This window comes from Carcharhinus amblyrhynchos, chromosome 11 (genome assembly GCF_965287045.1).
Source record: "Carcharhinus amblyrhynchos chromosome 11, sCarAmb.v2.hapA, whole genome shotgun sequence".
NCBI lineage: Eukaryota > Metazoa > Chordata > Chondrichthyes > Carcharhiniformes > Carcharhinidae > Carcharhinus > Carcharhinus amblyrhynchos.
The window spans coordinates 83,596,236-83,614,290 of NC_137334.1; the positions used below are offsets into that span (position 1 = coordinate 83,596,236).

General features: G+C 43.1%; 1 protein-coding gene across 1 annotated transcript in view; it reads left to right on the forward strand.

Moving 5' to 3' along the window:
- LOC145350299 (contactin-associated protein-like 5) overlaps positions 1-18,055 on the forward strand; it is a 644,548-nt gene that overhangs the window by 331,343 nt on the left and 295,150 nt on the right. Inside the window, exons 11-13 of the mRNA XM_080199493.1 lie at positions 7,766-7,872; positions 11,504-11,623; positions 16,469-16,669. Coding sequence (XP_080055619.1) covers positions 7,766-7,872; positions 11,504-11,623; positions 16,469-16,669 — 428 coding nt within the window. The remainder of the gene's footprint in view (positions 1-7,765; positions 7,873-11,503; positions 11,624-16,468; positions 16,670-18,055) is intronic.

Consider the following 18,055-nt stretch of genomic DNA (forward strand, 5'->3'; position numbering starts at 1 on the left):
CTACTTGTGACACTATACTTTAACTTGTTGTTGATGGAGATGGAGTAAAGGGATGTTCCTTTATTTACAAATAAAAAGCAAACCTGAAGCTTTAAAGAAGTAACACAAAAATTACTCACCTTTATAAACTGTGTTGGTTTCCCTTAAGAAAAAACTTGTACTAAACATGTGGGATATCACTCCCATTGATGACTTAAGTAAAAAGGTTCTATTGGCAAGCAGGAAAAAGCAGTTACAATGCAGCCTGAGGAAAGAGTAATAAATTAATAATGTTAAAATGAGATTTTCAGTGAAGTCTGTTAGGTGTTAATTAATAAGCAGTTTAAATATATTGATGGACGGATCCACAGTTTACTGCTCAGCAAGTATGTACTTACAATGAAACTAGACTTTACAATTCACCTTTTCCTGTTTGGAATAATGTCTGGAAAATGCGCCACCTGCTGGATATTTCAGTGAAATATAAATTCTGTTTTTTAAAAATTGAAACCCGAAAAAATCAAGGACTTGCCAGAGGCCAGACTTAATAGAATCTTAGAAATCATAGATACTACAGTGCAGAAAGACGCCATTTGGCCCATCGAGTCTGCACTGACCACAATCCCACCCATTCCTTACCCCACTATCCCAACATATGTACCCGCTAATCCCTCTAACCTGCGCATCTCAAAACGCTAAGGGGCAATTTTTGCATGGCCAATCAACCTAACCTGCACATCTTTGGACTTGGAAGAGCACAGATATGACAGTGGGTTGTCAGGTTACAGCAGGTTACAGAGTTAGGGAAGGGAGTATACCTTGGGAGAGGTTTGTAAACAAAAATGAGAATTTTAAAAGAAAAACTCAATGCCTTGCTGGACCGGGAGCCGATGTTGGTTAGCCGGAGGTTTGTGGAGGTCAGAAGTTGGAAGGCTGTCCAGGACTGCTATGGAGGTTTAAAGATAACAAGGCTCGCAGGTGGGGATTTCAGCTGCAGGTGAGCTGAAATTGGGGTGGAGTCAGGTGATGTCATGGAGGTGAAAAGAGGCGATATTGGGATGGCATGAGTCTCTGTCTAGAGGCTCACCATGGGGTGAAATATTACATCTAGGTTGTGAACGGTGAAAAAGCCTGAGGTCATGTACCAACTGATTCAGTTCTTCCCTGCTGCCACCAGACTTTTGAATGGACCTACCATATATTAAACTGATCTATCTTTACATCTTAGCTAATACTGTTCATTTTGCACCCTCTCCTTCCCTTCTCTATGTACGGTATGCTCTGTCTGTGTAGCGCGCAAGAGACAATATTTTTCACTGTATCCCAATAGCTGTGACAATAATAAATCAAACCAAAAAGTCTGATTCAGCCTCACACAATTTCTGGGTAGAAGGATGAAGTTGGTGGCTAGAAAATGGAGTTGGTATCCTCCTCAAAAGCCTTTCTTCTATCGTCCAGCTTAATGGTTTTGTCTAGCCCCACTCTCATCGATCCGATCAAAGCCAGAGATTCTCCGACAGAAGTTTTAGTTCTGGGCCCCACACTGTTAGCTCTGGCATCCCACAGGAACTAAGCCAAGAATGCCCCTTAAATACAAATCACCACCTGAAGGAGATCTTTTGGAATACAGTAACACTGACGAGTGAAAAATCTGTCAATTAAAATACAATGAAAACCCCCTGACATGTGTATAATGGTATTTCATGAATGATTACACACAACTTTGTCATAAGTTGACAAGCAAATTTCATTAGCAAGATCCATTTCTCTGATAACTAGGCATTTGTGCTTTCATCCTGAAATGAAGGACCCAATCTGTAAAATACTTCACTGCTGTGGACTAACAAAACATCATCACTGCTCGTGCCAACATCTCTTCCAGAACAGACAGCGATGTAGAGGAAATATTCGCGTATCCATTAGCTTATCTTTCCCCTTCAGATGTTGGGCTGCTTGCTGTGAATCTGCACTATTGTCTGTTAACCAGCATGTTTCATGGTTCATTTCTTTTCTTTCAAAGCTTGGGAACTATGGGACTTAATGTAAGAAGATATAAAATTGAACCATACTTTATGCAACTTTACAGCATTCCGAAGGATTCGAAGCAGCGACCTGCAGAGCTGAGCCACCCTACAATCAGTGGATTTTGATTTGATTTATTATTGTCACATGTATTAGTATACAGTGAAAAGTATTGTTTCTCACATGCTATACAGACAAAGCACACCGTTCATAGAGAAGGAAAGGGGAGAGTGCAGAATGTAGTGCTACAGTCATAGCTAAGGTGCAGAGAAAGACTAACTTAATGTGAGGTAGGTCCATTCAAAAGTCTCTCAGCAGCAGGGAAGAAGCTATCCTTGAGTCAGTTGGTTCGTGATCTCAGACTTTTATATCTTTTGCCCGATGGAGGAAGGTGGAAGAGAGTTTCTCTGGGGTGTGTGGGGTCCCTAATTATACGGGCTGCTTTTCCGAGGCAGCAGGAGGTGTAGACAGAATCAATGGATGGGAGGCTGGTTTATCTGATGGGCTGAGCCATGTTCACAACCCTTTGATCAGATCTAAGCTCTACCACCATGTCCCATCCTATTGTGATTATACAACTAATGGGAGGTGGCAGCGGCTCCACAAATATCCCATTCTCGATGACGGGGGAGTCCAGCTCATCAGTGCAAAACACAAAGTTGAAGCGTTCGCAAGTGTCTTCAACCAGAAGTGCCAATTGGATGATCCATCTCGGCCTCCTCTTGAGATTCCCGACAACACAGAGGCCAGTCTTCAGCCAATTCAATTAACTTCACATGATATTAAGAAACAGCTGAAGGCACTGGATACTGTGAAGATTATGGGCCCTGACAATATTCCAGCAATAGTACTGCCCCAGAACAAGCTATGCCCTGAAGCAAATTGTTTCAGATAGAACACTGGCATCTGACAAATTGCTGGGTATGTCCTCTACACAAATGGCAGGGCAAGTCCTACCCAGCCAATTACTGCCCATCTATCTACTCGCAATGTTATAGAAAATGCCAAGAACAGAACAATAAAGCAACATCTGCTTACCAGAACATGCTCACTAACAGTTTGGGTTCTGCCAAGGCCACTCAGCATCTGATCTCATTCCAGCCGTGGTCTAAACATGGACAAAAGATCTGAATTCCAGAGGTGAGGTGAAAGGGACTGCTCAAGGCAGCATTTAACCCCGTGTGGCACCAAGTTGCTGCAGCAAACTGGCATTAATTGGAATCAAGGGGGAAAACTTGACACTGGTTGGAGTCATACTTGGCACAAAATAATTTCAATCCAAGGACATTGCTGTGGGAGTTCCTCAGGATAGAGCCCTGGGTCCAACCATCTTCAGCTGCTTCATCAATGACCTTACTTACCTCCAGTATAAGGTCAGAAGTGGGATGTTTGCTGACGATTGCACAAAGTTCAGTGCCATTTCCAATTCCTCAGAAACTGAAACAGCCTGTGTTCAAATGCTAGCAGAATTGGAGAACATTCAGGCTTGAGCTCACAACCGGTGAGTAACATTTGAGTCACACAAATGCCAGAAAATAACCATCCCCCAAAAAAGGAGGTTAGCACTGCTGCCTCACAGTGCCAGGGACCCGAGTTCGATTCCCGGCTTAGATTACTGCCTGTGTGAAGTTTGTACATCCTCCTTGTGTCTGCGTCGGTTTCCTTCTGGTGCTCTGGTTTCCTCCCACAGTGCAAAGATGTGCGGGTCAGGTGGATTGGCCATGCTAAAAATTGCTCCCTAGTGTCAGGGAGACTAGATAGGGTTTTGGGGATAGGGCATGGGTGGGATTGTGGTCAGTGCAGACTCGATGGGCCGAATGCCCTCCTTCTGCACTGTAGGATTCTGTGATTCTATTAACCATCTCCTCTTCCCATTCAATGACATTGCCAAAGGCTGAATCCTCCACTGTCAACATCAGGGAAGTTACCATTGAGCAGAAACTGAACTGGACCTGCCATTTAAATACAGGGACTACAAGAGCAAGTCAATAACTAGGAATTCTGTGGCAAATATTTCACCTTCTGACACCCCATAGCATGTGCACCATCTATAAGTCTCAAGTCAAGAGTGTGATGGAATGCTCTCTGCTTGATGGGATGAGGTGGGTAAATAGGTTGGACTAAAACCTGGTGTTGTCAGACTTTTTACTGATGGGATGAGTACAGCTCCAACAACACTCAGTATGTTTGACACCATCCAGGACTGACACCCCAACAACCATCTTAAACATTCACTCCCTTCACCACTGATGCACAATGGCAACAGTGTGTACCATCTGCTAGATGTGTTGCATCAACTCAGCAAGGCTCCTTCATCAGCACCTTTCAAACCCATATCCTCTTCATCCTGGAAAGATAAGGGCAACAGATGGATGGAAGTATTTCCAGCTGCAAGTTTCCCTCCAAACCACGCAACATCCTGGCTTGGAGCTATATCGCTGTATGTTCATTTTCTATTTCTAGGTCATAATCCTGGTACTCCCTTCCTAACAGCACTGTGGGTGTACATCTTGTGGACTGCAGAAGTTCAAGAAGGCTTCATCCTTCTCAAGAGCAAATAGTTATGGGCAATAAATACTGGCCTCGCCATTAACACCCACATCTCATGAACAAATGAATAAAAGTAAAAATTCCAGACTGTAAATTGAATTTCAATTGAACTGAAGATTAACCAAACTCAATTATCCAGTCAATAATGGGGCGGCATGGTAGCACAGTGATTAGCACTGTGCTGCCTCACAGTGCCAGGGACCTGGGTTCAATTCTGACCTTGGGTCACTGTCTGTGTGGAGTTTGCACATTCTCCCCGCGTCTGCGTGGGCTTCCTCCGGGTGTTCCGGTTTCCTCCCATAGGCCAAAGATGTTCAGGTTAGCCGGATTAGCCATGCTAAATTGCCTTTTAGTGCCCAAAGACATGTAGAATAGGGAGATTAGCAGGATAAGTATACAGTGTAACAGAGATAGAGCCTGGGTAAGATGTTCAGTTGGAGAATCGGTGCAGATTGGTGGGCCGAATGGCTTCAACTCAACTCTAACAATTATATCTGATTTTCAGAATGCACCAAATTAGAACGTTATGGCATCCTCATTTAATATTTTATATTCATTCATGTGTCAAAGGGAACCATTGACAAAGCCAACTGTTACTACCCATTGCGAATCTTGAGAAAGTGACAGTGAGCTACCCTCTTGAACTGCCGCAGTCCTTATGGTGGAAGTACAGTTGTTAGGAAAGGATTTCCAGGATTTTGACCAAGTAACGGTGAAGGAACGATGATTTTGTTTCAAATCTGGTTGCAGTGTGGTTTGAACTGGAACTTGCAGGTAGTGAGTTTCCCATGCATCTGCTACACTTGTCCTCCTAGGTGGGAAACATTGTGAGTTTAGAAGGAAATGAGCTAAATTTATTGTATTTTGAACTTAATTGTTTTCGACCTCTGTTTCGAACCACTTTAACATTCTCAGATATCATAAGCTAATTTTTCAAGACTTTAGCATCATATGGGTTTGAAGGATCCCAAATTCACTTCTCTGTATGTGCTGAGCTTCTTAGCAGTTGGATGTCACAAATATTCTCAGCATCATTGGTCTAGTCTAAGTGGAGGCCACGGCCAATATTTTATGACCTCGCTCGGGCAAGCTCATAAAATCCCACCCAAGGTCAACAGAGAATTCTGTTCTGCAAGCTGTGCCCACCCTCGTTCCCGGTTGGGCATGGTGGTAAAATCCACCCCCCATGTCCATGGTTCCCAATCCAGAACAGTATCCAGTGGACTCTGCTGGCAAGCTTGGTTTGATTTTATTGGGGTGGTTGATAGTATAGTGGTAATGTCATGGGAGTAATAATCTACAGATCTAGGCAAGTGTTCAGGGGGAATGGATTTACATCACGCTATGGCAGATGGTAGAATTTCTGGAATATAAAACTAGTGGCAATCATCATCGGTTATTGTTAAAAACGCAAGTGATTGACTATTGTCCTTCAGAGAAGGAAATCTGCCATCACTGCCCTGTCTGGCCTACATTTCAGTGAAGGTCCACAATAATGTTGTTGGTGCTTAGCTGCCCTCTGAAGTAGTCTAGAAGCCATTCAGTATTGGGGCAATTAGGAATGGGTATCAAATGCTGATCTTGTGTGTGTTGCCAACATTGCTTGAAAGAATGAAAGAAAATCAGGGTTACCTCCACAGCTTTCCTGATAGTGACCCTTACATGGGTTACTTAGTTCTCATCTGCTGTGCACTGTATTCAGAAAGCTGTTGAGATTTTCAACAGCTGTTTGTATGCCCTGTTTGTGAACAGAACTCCCATTTACCTGATGAAGGTGCCGCGTTCTGAAAGCTAGTGGCTTTGTGCTACCAAATAATCCTGTTGGACTTTAACCTGGTGTTGTGAGACTTCTTGTCGAGATGTTCAACCCAGCAGAAAGACTCAACTGAGTATTCATGATTGTAACAGGCAGGAATTTTACATTAACATAGGGGAGAGTTTTCCTGTCCCGCCAGCCACAGGAATCATAGCGGTTGGAGAGGACCATGAAAAGGTCCATTGATCTCAGGCGGGATTTTGCAGCTTTGGGGTGAGCATGGCTGGAAAATTCTGTGAGAGTGTCCCAGTTGGCTCTAACTAACTTAAAGTGACCAATGCAGGCAACTCCACGTCTGGTCAATCCTTCAATTTTGCTTTCATTTTTATTGGGATCAGGATGAGCTAGAGTGTTCCTCCTGGCCCCTCAAAAATATTCTGGTCTGTTGCTGATTCCTGTTCCATGATTGCACCCTCCGCCCTCCCCCACCTCACCCCCATCCCTCTAGGTGTGTACTGTTAGCCTCCTCAGGAAAGGAAATGTCCAGTTTCCTGCCCATTCTGCCTCTCAGGCTGTTTAGCATTTGCACACAGTTGCATGCCAGTGAATATGATGATTTGACCCCTGTGCTGCTCCTGCTGATGCACCCACTGCCCATTCTCCAGCCCCATTGCAATTCAAAACTGAACCATCCTTCAACTTGTCTGGAAGCAGCCTCAGTAACGACTTCTGTTGCCATACATGAATTCCAATCAGGTTTGATTGAGTTGTCCGCACCATGGATTGCCATGTCCTTCGCAGCCAACACTGAGGTGAAGCTCTTGACTTCTCTCTCTCGACCTCTCCACACTTCCCCATCCCTCTCCTCCTTTGAAGGTCTCCTTTAAACCTACCTACTTGTCCAAGGTTTGGTCATCTCTCCAAATATCTCCTTAGGTTGCAAATCTCTTGCTGATGATGCTCCTGTGAGGCGTTTTGGGGCATTTAGAGCAAAGAACAACAAAAAAAGCACAGCACAGGAACTGCCCCTCAACCCTCCAAGCCCATGTCGATCATGGTACCTTAACTAAACTGGAAAAAAAACCTTATTCAGCCCATACCCTTCTATTCCCTCCCTATTCATGTACACATCCAGATGCCTCTTAAATGTGCCTGCTTCCACCAACACCTCTGGCAGCATATTCTAGGCACTCACCACTCTCTGAATGAAAACCTTCCCTTGCGCGTCTCCCTTGAACTTTCCCCCTCTCACCTTGAACCTGTGCCCCCTTGTAATTGACACTTCCACCCTGGGAAAATTCTCTGACTATCCACCCTTCTCATAATTTTGTAGACCTCTATCGAATCTCTCCTCAGCCTCCATCTTTCTGGTGAAAACTACGTTAAAGGAGCTATTTGAAGGAAAGTTGTCGTTGTTGGGGCACATTTATTTAGTCACTTCCTTTTTTTGTGCTCTAGATGTTTACCAAATTACTGTGAGCATGGAGGAGAATGCTCGCAATCCTGGAGCACATTTTACTGTGACTGTGCAGGGACTGATTATAAAGGAGCTACCTGCCATAATTGTGAGTATAACTATGTCAACATCTCCTTTTAAACAATGAATTTTTATGGTAAAGTGCTGCCAAATTAAGACATCTTACTCTGGCAGCCTCTTATTTGTACAGAGTTTAAACTTTTTCGTATTTTAAATTATTTATTCACTTCTATGAATGTGTGGTTGTAATAATGTTCAACACACCAATGTGTAACTTTCTACTAGTGTAGGAAGGTGTGAGTTAGATGGAACTACTTATCTTGTCAAGTCTAAAATCAACTTGAGCATGAACTTTTCATGACCTATTAAATCTGCTGAGGGAAAGCTCTGTTTTAATATTCACTGGTTGCTGAAGGAAACCAAATAAATCTCCGAGAATATTCATCCATCTCCATAACTCTGTTATTGAGCACTGGCCAACATCTCTCGACAGAAAGTATTCTCATTCCTCCCTTCCTCCGCATACATAAAAGAAAATTGTGGATATTTTCCAGTCTTTTTCTACATCGATGCCAAAAGTCACCAATTCTGTTCCCAACCAGATCATGATCTACTCTCTTTGTGAAGGAGTTCATCAATAAGAAAAAATCCTGCCCCCCATCATGGGTGGAATGGTGGCATGATGGTTAGTATTGCTGCCTCACAGCACCAGGGACCTGCATTCAATTCTGGCCTTGTGTGACTTTGTGGAGTCTGCACATTCTCCCCATGTCTGCATGGGTTTCCTCTGGGCGCTCCAGTTTCCTCCCACTATCCAAAGATGCGCAGATTAAGTTGATTGGCCGTGCCAATTTACCCCTTAGTGTCAGGGGCACTAGCAAGGTAAATAAATTTAATTTTATTTGCGCCACAAGTAGGCTTACATTAACACTGCAATGAAGTTACTGTGAAAATCCCCTAGTCGTCACACGCTGGCACCTGTTTGGGTACACCAAAGGAGAACTTAGCATAGGCAATCCAGATAGTGACCCAAGCTGGGAATCTCTGGTGCTGTGATGCTGCAGTGTTACTTGAGGTTATGGGGTAGGACCTGAGTGGTATTGTTGTCAGTGATGATGGGCCAAATGGCCTCCTTCTGCACTGGAAGGATTCAATGATCTGATGTCTCATGTTTTTCTTGAGGCTGATCATTGTGCCTTCTAATCCTGCCATAGGTTAATTCATTTACTGTGTTTCACCTCTTATGGTTATTCTATTTTTCTGTGTGTGAAGGCATTTCCTTGGTTATAGACTACCCGCTCCTACCTCCGCCAGAATCAGATGGACGTGGCCCAAGAACAAAAAAAGACACTTTCCCTTCATGTCCCCCCATCTCTAATTGCTCCTTTACCACCACCCATCCCCTTCCCCACCAGACAACTTTCTTGTAAAGGTGTTCATTCATCAGTTTTGGGAAAACACACTTTTTTATTTACAAGTTAAAACTGTACAAAGGCTTGCTGCCTCTTGGCTGCAAAAAGCTCCTGTGATAACTCTGAGTACAGAAGCCCACACTTAACCCACTCTGCTCTCCAATTGGTTCCTGCGCCATGTAACCTTTGCCATGCAAATTGATCCTTAAAGGGACAATCACCACATTTACCCAACTCTTAATCTACTGAAAGAGCTACTCTTGCTAATCTATCTTGTTTGCCGTATTTCCTAGGTCATGCTCCTGAGGAGAATTTGTTCCATTAATTTTCTTTTATTTGTTCATGGGATATAGATGTCATGGCCTGATCCTTTATTTATTGCCCATTCCTAACTTCCCTTGAGGGGCAGTTACAAGTCACACACATTTATGATGCTATAATCTTCCAACCAAACAATTCCATCTCTGTGTAAACTTTGAATCTTCATTCTTCGCTTGTCAACTTCAAGCTCATTTTCAAGATTAAAAGATAGGTTCATCGATGCACCAAAGTTTCTGACACAGAAGGTCATTTGGTCCATTCTGCCCTTGCTGGCACTTTGCTCGGACAAGCCAAAGCCAATTTTGTGACTCTCCATCGCTGATACCTTTCTCTGTTTCATCCATTTAATCCAAGAATAAGAACAGAAGAACTAGGAGCAGGAGTAGGCCATCTGGCCCCTCGAGCCTGCTCCGCCATTCAGTAAGACTATGGCTGATCTTTTCGTGGACTTAGTTCCACTTAACCGCCTGCTCACCATAACTCTTAATTCCTTTACTGTTCAAAAATCTATATATCTTTACCTTAAAAACACTCAATGAGGTAGCCTCAACTGCTTCACAGGGCAGGGAATTCCATAGATTCATAAACCTTTGGATGAAGAAGTTCCTCCTCAACTCAGTCCTAAACTTGCTCCCCCTTATTTTTAGTCCATGCCCCCTAGTTCTAGTTTCATCTGCCAGTGAAAACAACCTCCCTGCTTCTATCTTATCTATTCCTTTCAGAATCTATATGTATCTATAAAATCTCCCCTCATTCTTCTGAATTCCAATGAGTAAAATTGTCTCCATCTCAGCCTCTTAATTCCATGTTCTGCACAAATAAATTGATCCTCTATTCTCTCCTTACTGACTTATGAATCATTTTCAACTGACAAGCCTTCTAAACCTGAAATAATCTTTCCCCATTAACTCTATCGAAAGTTTTTGTAATTAATAAAAGTTATTAAATCATCTCCTAGAGGTCTGTTTTTGTTCTCTTCTTCCAAATGTCATTTATCTTTTGAAATTAAGGTTTAATTAATATTATGGAACATTTCGCTCACAGAACAAACGTATTTGAAATGTTGGCATGAAATTTTCCAACCCCAGGATGGCAGGTTTGAATGTGGGATGGCTGAGAAAATAGCCGTGACTTCCCAATGCATTCCCTTCGCCACCACACCGAGAGAGTTTCCCAGCGGCAGGCAGTATCTAGCTCGACTGCCCACTAACTAGAAGTGGGCCGTCATCTTCAGTAACTCAGAACCAGATTCTCTGACCCTCACCTGTGGCTGGAATTCCCCAGTCCTGCTGTTGTGAATGGAGATTTGGCTGAGTTCCAGATCCTCTGTTCTCATTGACAGCGGGATTGGAGAATTCCATCCCAGAGCTCCAATCAGGGTGAGTTTTCAAGCTGACTGGCATTTCCCATTGAAGTGGCTTTCATGCAGGCTTGGAGGGTGGGAGGGGTGCGGGGAATTGATGTGGAGGGGAGTTACAGGGATCAAATGGTGAGGGAAGGTGGGAGTGGAGTCTTCAGTGGCAGAGATTCCATCTCCCAAAAGTGGGGTGCCATGGCAGAAGAGGCCCTCACTATGGCAGTGCCTACTTCCCATTGTTGGGGTAGCCCAGGTTGTAGGGCTGTGACCTTTTGATTAGATTGGCAGCTTCAGGAGCCAACTAACCAACCTTAATAGGGTGGCAAAAATGGAGATGGGGAATTTGGAGGTCAGGAATTGGCTTTGCTCCCAGTAAGTGTGGATTTGGGGCCCCCATTTGGTCCTGACATCAAGGCCCCAATATCCATGGGCAAGCTCTGCCCATTAACTTTGTTTATCATTGCACAAATACAATCTGATACATCTCTTCTTTTATTTCAGATTTCATGGTATTTTGCTCCAGCGTTTGCTCTCGATGTGCGACAGAATGTTTGTAACATCCTGGTTTTATTACATTGTCAAATGCTTAGACTGAAAGAACCCCTTTTATCTTGTCTGCCTTATTGCAGCTGTGCATGAACAGTCATGTGAAGCTTACAAACACAAAGGGAATACATCAGGCTTCTTCTCCATTGATCCAGATGGCAGTGGTCCAGTGGGAGCACTCCTTGTGTACTGCAACATGACAGGTGAGCTGCTTTACATAATTTTTGCTTTAAAAAGTCAATAAATCAGAACATATAAGGGAGTCAAAAACCATGAAACAGGCAAAGCATTTTGTCCCACCCCCCTGAAGAGTTTTATTCTTTGTTATAATCTTTTTTTGCAAGACAAAGATCAGTTTTATGGAGCTGTTAAGACATCGGTCTGAAATGGAAGATGTGACAATCAGCTTCTGAAGGAGAAAGACAGAATCATGTTCTTGGGTAGAGGTTGGGAGGGAAATATGACTCTCCACAACTCTTGGATTTAAGATCAGGGCTACAACCATATTGCCAGTAGGAAGCAGCGCTCACAGGGAGTCTGATGGGAGACAGTATTATCACATTGTAGCATCAATTTTTCAACTCACTGCGAAAGTAGGATCACTAAATCACTCCTTAATTACCTTTCTTGTTCTTCCAGTTCCTGAGTGGCAAGTTGTGCATTTCCAGGGTGGCACAGTGATCAGCAGGGACTTGGGTTCAATTCTGGCCCGGGGTGATTGTCTGTTTGGAGTTTGCATGTTCTCCCTGTCTCCGCGTGAATTTCCTCCAGACGCTCTGGTTTTCTCCCACAATCCAAAAGATTGCAGGTTAGGTTGATTGGCCATGCTCAATTGTCCTTTCGTGTCCCAAGATGTACAGGTTAGGGGAACTGGTGGAGTAAATACATGAGGTTTCGTGGATAGGGCCTGGATAAGATGCTCTGTTAAAGAATCAATGCAGACTTGATGGGTCAAATGGCCTCCTTCCGCACTGTAGGGATTCTATGATTTCTGGTTCCCTGGTTCCCAGAATACTCTTTTGCTTCACAACTTTGATCAGAGTTTTAGATCATAGCTACTTGCAAAAAATATATACTTTTGATTTCCTAACGCAGTTTTAAAGTCAGGTAAGAAGTGCCTCATGATTCCTAAATGTCTTTAGCTTCTAAAATCTCAACTTTGACTCCAGGTGGTGTATACACTGCATTTCCATTTGTGGGAGGTGAAGGTGAATCTAGCAAACCTGGATAGAGACAGCTCCTCCACCTCGACAGCTCTAAGCCACTCAAAGGATATTGAATTATGGGCCATTCATCTGCCCATGTCAATAGTCAGTTTGAGTCTGCAGTCCACAATGGGCCTTCTTGTAGATTTGAACGGGAAGTGGGAATATCACACTGCCACAGCCGCAGAGATAATTGCTCTTCAGAAATAATTATTTAGACGGTGACAAGAGCCCTATCCTGCTTCTGAAGTGCATTGTGCATTGAAGTGATGGGCGCCTGGAATGTGCTGCCAGAGGGGGTGGTGGAAACAAGCACATTAGCAACATCCAAGAGGCATCCGGATGGGTACATGAATAGGGAGGGAATAAAGGGATAAGGTCCGAGTAAGGACAGAAGGTACTTTTTTTTAGCTCAGTTTGGGCATCATGATCGGCACGGACTTGGATGACCATAGGGCCTGTTCCTGTGCTGTACTTTTTTTTGTCCTTTTCTTTGTTGTTACCAGATGCCAAGAAGTGAGAAAAATGTCTTACTTCCTGGTCCTGAATCTCACTGTAAAGAATAAAAAAAATTCAGAAAGCATAGCAGCATTGACAACAATGAAAAAAATGGAAAAATGTAATGCAAACGTTGAACCCGGTTATTTTGTCTGATGACATTATCGTGCTAGCATGATTCATTTTACTAATTCTCGTGAAGTGGGTTTTGCAGATAAGGTCAACAATATTTTTGGCCGTCATTGCCCTTCGAAGATAATAGTACAATGAGTGTCTGGCTAGGCTACTTCAAGAGGCAGTTAATAATAAATCCCATTGATGTGGAATTGGAGTCAGATAGGGTAAGGACGGCAGATTTTCTTCCCAAAAGGCCACTGATTGCACACAGTAATTCATTTTTAGCAAATCTGTCAAATGTTGTATGAATTGCAAATGGGTTGAATAAGGCAACCTTTTATTTATATAAGAATGAGGGAATGATTTTGTAAGCTGCTTGATCTTACTATGATGGGGCATGAGTGAAATTAACACTCTCTCTCATAGTATATTTCCCAAAGTGCTTACACGCCCAAAGCTGTTACTCAGCGATTGTACCTGCGAGGAGCCTGAACGTCATGTTATGTGCTATCAGCAGAATTGCCATCAATACATCAGTTAAAAACACCTGAGGTGGCACAGTGTCACAGCGCCAGGGACCCATGTTCGATTCCCAGGTTGGGTGATTGTCTCTGTGGAGATTGCACGTTCTTCCCCTGTCTGCTTGGGTTCCTCCAAGTGCACTGGTTTTACCCCACAGTCTGCAAGATATAGGGCAGAATTCTCTGGCCGCACTGTTCTAAAAGCCGAAAATTCCACCTGACCATCGATGGCATTTCACATTCTCCGCAAACCCCCCGCTAGAATTCCAGTAGCGGGTGGGTTGGGAGAATTCTAGCTGTACTGTTTAGGTCATGCTAAATTCTCCTTCAATGTTCCTGAACTGGCGCTGGAGTGTAGTGACTTAGGGATTTTCACAGTAACTTCACTGCAGTGTTTATGAAAGCCTACTTATGTCACTGATAAATAAACTTCAAACCTTTAAATTTCATTTAGTCATTGGCTGTAAATCATATGCATTTAGTTACATGTTCATGCAATTTGATTGTGAAAATTGTAACCCCTGGAAGAATTTGAATATGGGCAGAGTGAGCATCTTTGGTGCTACCTTTCATGTTAGAGAAGGAACCAGCTACTCAGATGAGACAAAGCAAAGGGTACGACTGCAACAACTTATTTGTCATCAATTGTTGCACTTTAAAGTTGATCTCTCTATTCCCAATAAAGAAACACATTCACAAGTAGGTATTTAGGTTTATACAGCCCATAGAATCATAGAATCTCTACAGTGCAGAAGGAGGCCATTTGGCCCATCAAGTCTGCACTGACCACAATCCCATCCCGGCTCTATTCCCATAACTCCACATATTTACCCGGCTATTTTCCTGACACTAGGGTCAACTTAACACGGCCAATCAACCTAATCCGCACATCTTTGGATGTTGAAGGAAATCAAGCACCCGGAGGAAAACCATGAAGACACGGAGAGAATGTGCAAACTCCACACAGACAGTGAACTGAGGCCGGAATTGAACTCAGGTCTCTAGCACTGTAAGGCAGCAGTGCTAACCACTGTGCCATTGTGCTGCCCTTAATTTGATTTTCATTTCTTTTTTATCTTCCTGCACTCAAAAAGTCACAAATATAAGACGGTGGCCTGGATTTTGCAGTTAGCGACAATGTTACAGTGTTTGCGGCTGACCTCGAAGAAAGCTGCCCACAAAGATCTGCACTCATGGTGCTGCAGTAATGACAGCAAACAAGCTATAGACAAATATATTAAAGTATTCTCATAGGCAGCAAATCAGGAAGTTAAAAACACTGAATCTCTTTACTTTTAATTTATATCTTCAGATAGGGTGATAAATGTTTATGATTGGATATTGCTAGAAAGAGAGACATACTATCAAAGTAATTTTTTTTGCATTCATCAGGACAAACGCAAGATTTCCAATTTTGCTTTCCCCACAGCAATGCCTCAGCCAATCAAAGTCAACATGCCAACCCAATCAGCATCCTTTTCTCCTAAAGTATAAATTGTTGGGGTCATTTGAAATTTGGCATTCTTGTGTTTGTCCTGATGAGTACAAGATGAAAAGCTTCGGCAACATGTCCCTCTTTTCAACATTTTTTTTGTAATCCTAAGGAACAGATTATGACTCAATTAAAATAGAAGCTTGCAAGAAACAGATGCAAACTTTAAACAATGGGCAGGACTCTCCAGATCCTCCCTGGTAGTGGGATTCTTTGGTCCTGGCAGCAGCAGACCCCCACCCTTGGGTTTCCTAGCAGTGTGGAGTGGCTTCAATGGAAAATTCCATTGACAGCAGCGGGACTGGAGAATCCCGCCACCCGCAAATGGCACTTTGCCTCCCACTGTCGCAAAACACACAGCTGGGAGACCAAGGAATTCCACCCAATATATTTTATTTAAAAGATATGTGGAACATCGACATTCCACTCATATAAAATTAGCTTTTTATGACCAGTGAAGATACAGCATTAACTATGAACAGAGTACGTCATTACAAACTCAGTCACACCTCATTCAACAAGCATTTTTACAGTGGGGGGTGGCTCATCGTCACAGTGGTTAGCACTGCTGCCTCACAACACCAGGGACCTGGGCTTGATTCTGGCCCTGGGTGACTTTGTGGAGTTTGCATGTTCTCCTTGTGTCTGCTGGGTTTCCTCCGGGTGCTCCGGTTTCCTCCCACAGTCCAAAGATGTGCAGGTTAGGTGGATTGGCCATGCAGAATTGCCCCTTAATATGCGGGGGGGGGGTTATGGGGATTGGGTGTGGGTGGGATTATTGTCAGTGCAGGTTTGATGGGTCAAATGGCCCCATTCTGCAAAGTCGGGATTCTATGATTAACAGCATAAGGCAAAAAATTCAAAGATTTCCCATTGATTGATCTGGGGAAGAGAGGCTGAACTGTTACCTCTGGAGAAACAGAATGATTGACAACAACTTCTGAGTGCCTGTGTTATTCTATGCATGTGTAGACTCCCTGAAGCTGCTCACCATTTCAGGGGAGTTTTGATGATGATGCTGACTTTTCACTGGAATTACTACCATTAACTCTGAGCCATGATAGTGCATCTTCAAGATCAAATGTTAGTTGCAGGAAAATTACACCGGCAGGGAAAAAGCTTTCCCAGATTGCATTGCAAATCAATTATTGTTCCTGTTTGTATGCCATTGCCATAATGTGCATTTATTGTTTTTTATTTCTTAAAAAAAATCAGAGGACAAAACCTGGACTGTGATTCAGCACAACAACACTGAGCTAACCAAAGTACAAGGTTCCACTGCAGAAAAACCCCATCTCGTGCAGTTTAACTATAATGCCAGCATGGAACAGCTCCGGGCCATGATTAATAGCATGGACTACTGTGAACAGAAAGTGGCCTACTACTGCAAGAAGTCACGCCTTTTAAATACACCCGGTAAGTACCAGTGCCACAAATTACAAAACAAATTATGTTGGAGCATTAAGGCTCGACATCAGCCTCTTACGTCTCATTGCCTTGACGGAGAGACACCAAGTGCAAAATTAGCTTCAGTCAAAAGGCATTACTTTTATTTGACACTGGTGTGTCATGCCCCACAGTGCTACTGTAGGAACCGGGAACTTGTATAATGAGTTTCCCAAATCACATCTTGACGGCAGGAGTGCCTAAGGATGGTGCAATAATGCTCAGGAAAACATATTGATGACCTGGATATTAGAGACAATCAAGCAGGCTGATTACTTGAATAGAAACAATGTATAGGGGTGTGGGAAAAAGCCAGGGGAATAGTACTAAGTCATGATGTTGTTTTGGAGAGCCAGTGCAAACACATTAGACCAAATGGCTTCTTTCTGTGCCCTAATTATTCTATAATTCTGAGATACATAAATACATTGGATACTGTGATGCATCTAAAAGTGACAAATAGATTTTAATTAATGTAATTAAATATGTCACATATTTATATGTGTAATAGTTTGACTGAGTGGGCAGGGAAGTGGCAAATGGAATCCAAACTGGAAAAGTGAGAGGGAATGCATTTGGGGAGGGCAAACAAAGGGAATACTTAATAATTGGGAAAGTATTGAGAGGAGTTGAGGAAGTGAGAGAGCTTGGAGTGCTTTTCCAACAGGTTTGTGAAGGTGGCAGGTCATGAAAGAATATGGAATGCTTCCCTTTATTGGATGAGCGGGGATGTAATGATGGAGGTGTATAAAATGCTGATTAGGCTACATCTGGAGTTTTAGCTACAGTTCTGGTCACCACATTACAGGAAGGGCATCATTGCTCTGGACAGAATGCAGAGGAGGTTTACAAGTATATTGCCAGGGCTTGAAAATTGCAGCCATGAGGAGAGATTGGATAGGTTAGGGTTGCTTTCCTTAGAACAGAGGAGGCAATGTGGTGACATAATTGAGGTGTACTAAAATTATGAGGTGCCTAGGTAGGGTGGGCAGAGAACACTTGTTTCCCCACGGTGAGGGATAAATTTTAAGGGGTATTGATGATAAAAAGAAGAAAATGCAAACCACCTTGCCACCTGCAATCGTATAATCTCCAACCATTATTGATGAGGGATCTGCCCAATCATCTCCATTCAGGACCAGTGGTGGCATTATATGCAGCCATTAGTTATCTCACCCACCACATCACTAGGTAGTATAGATAAAACTGCAAACATATAAAAGGGAAAGGTCTTCCAACACAATAATATTCAGACTTCAGTCTCAATTGTTAATCCAGATGTACATCATCCATTGCAATATAGCAAAGCAAAAAGAAAATGATTCTGGAATAAAAGCTTCAAAAAGCTTTATTCAC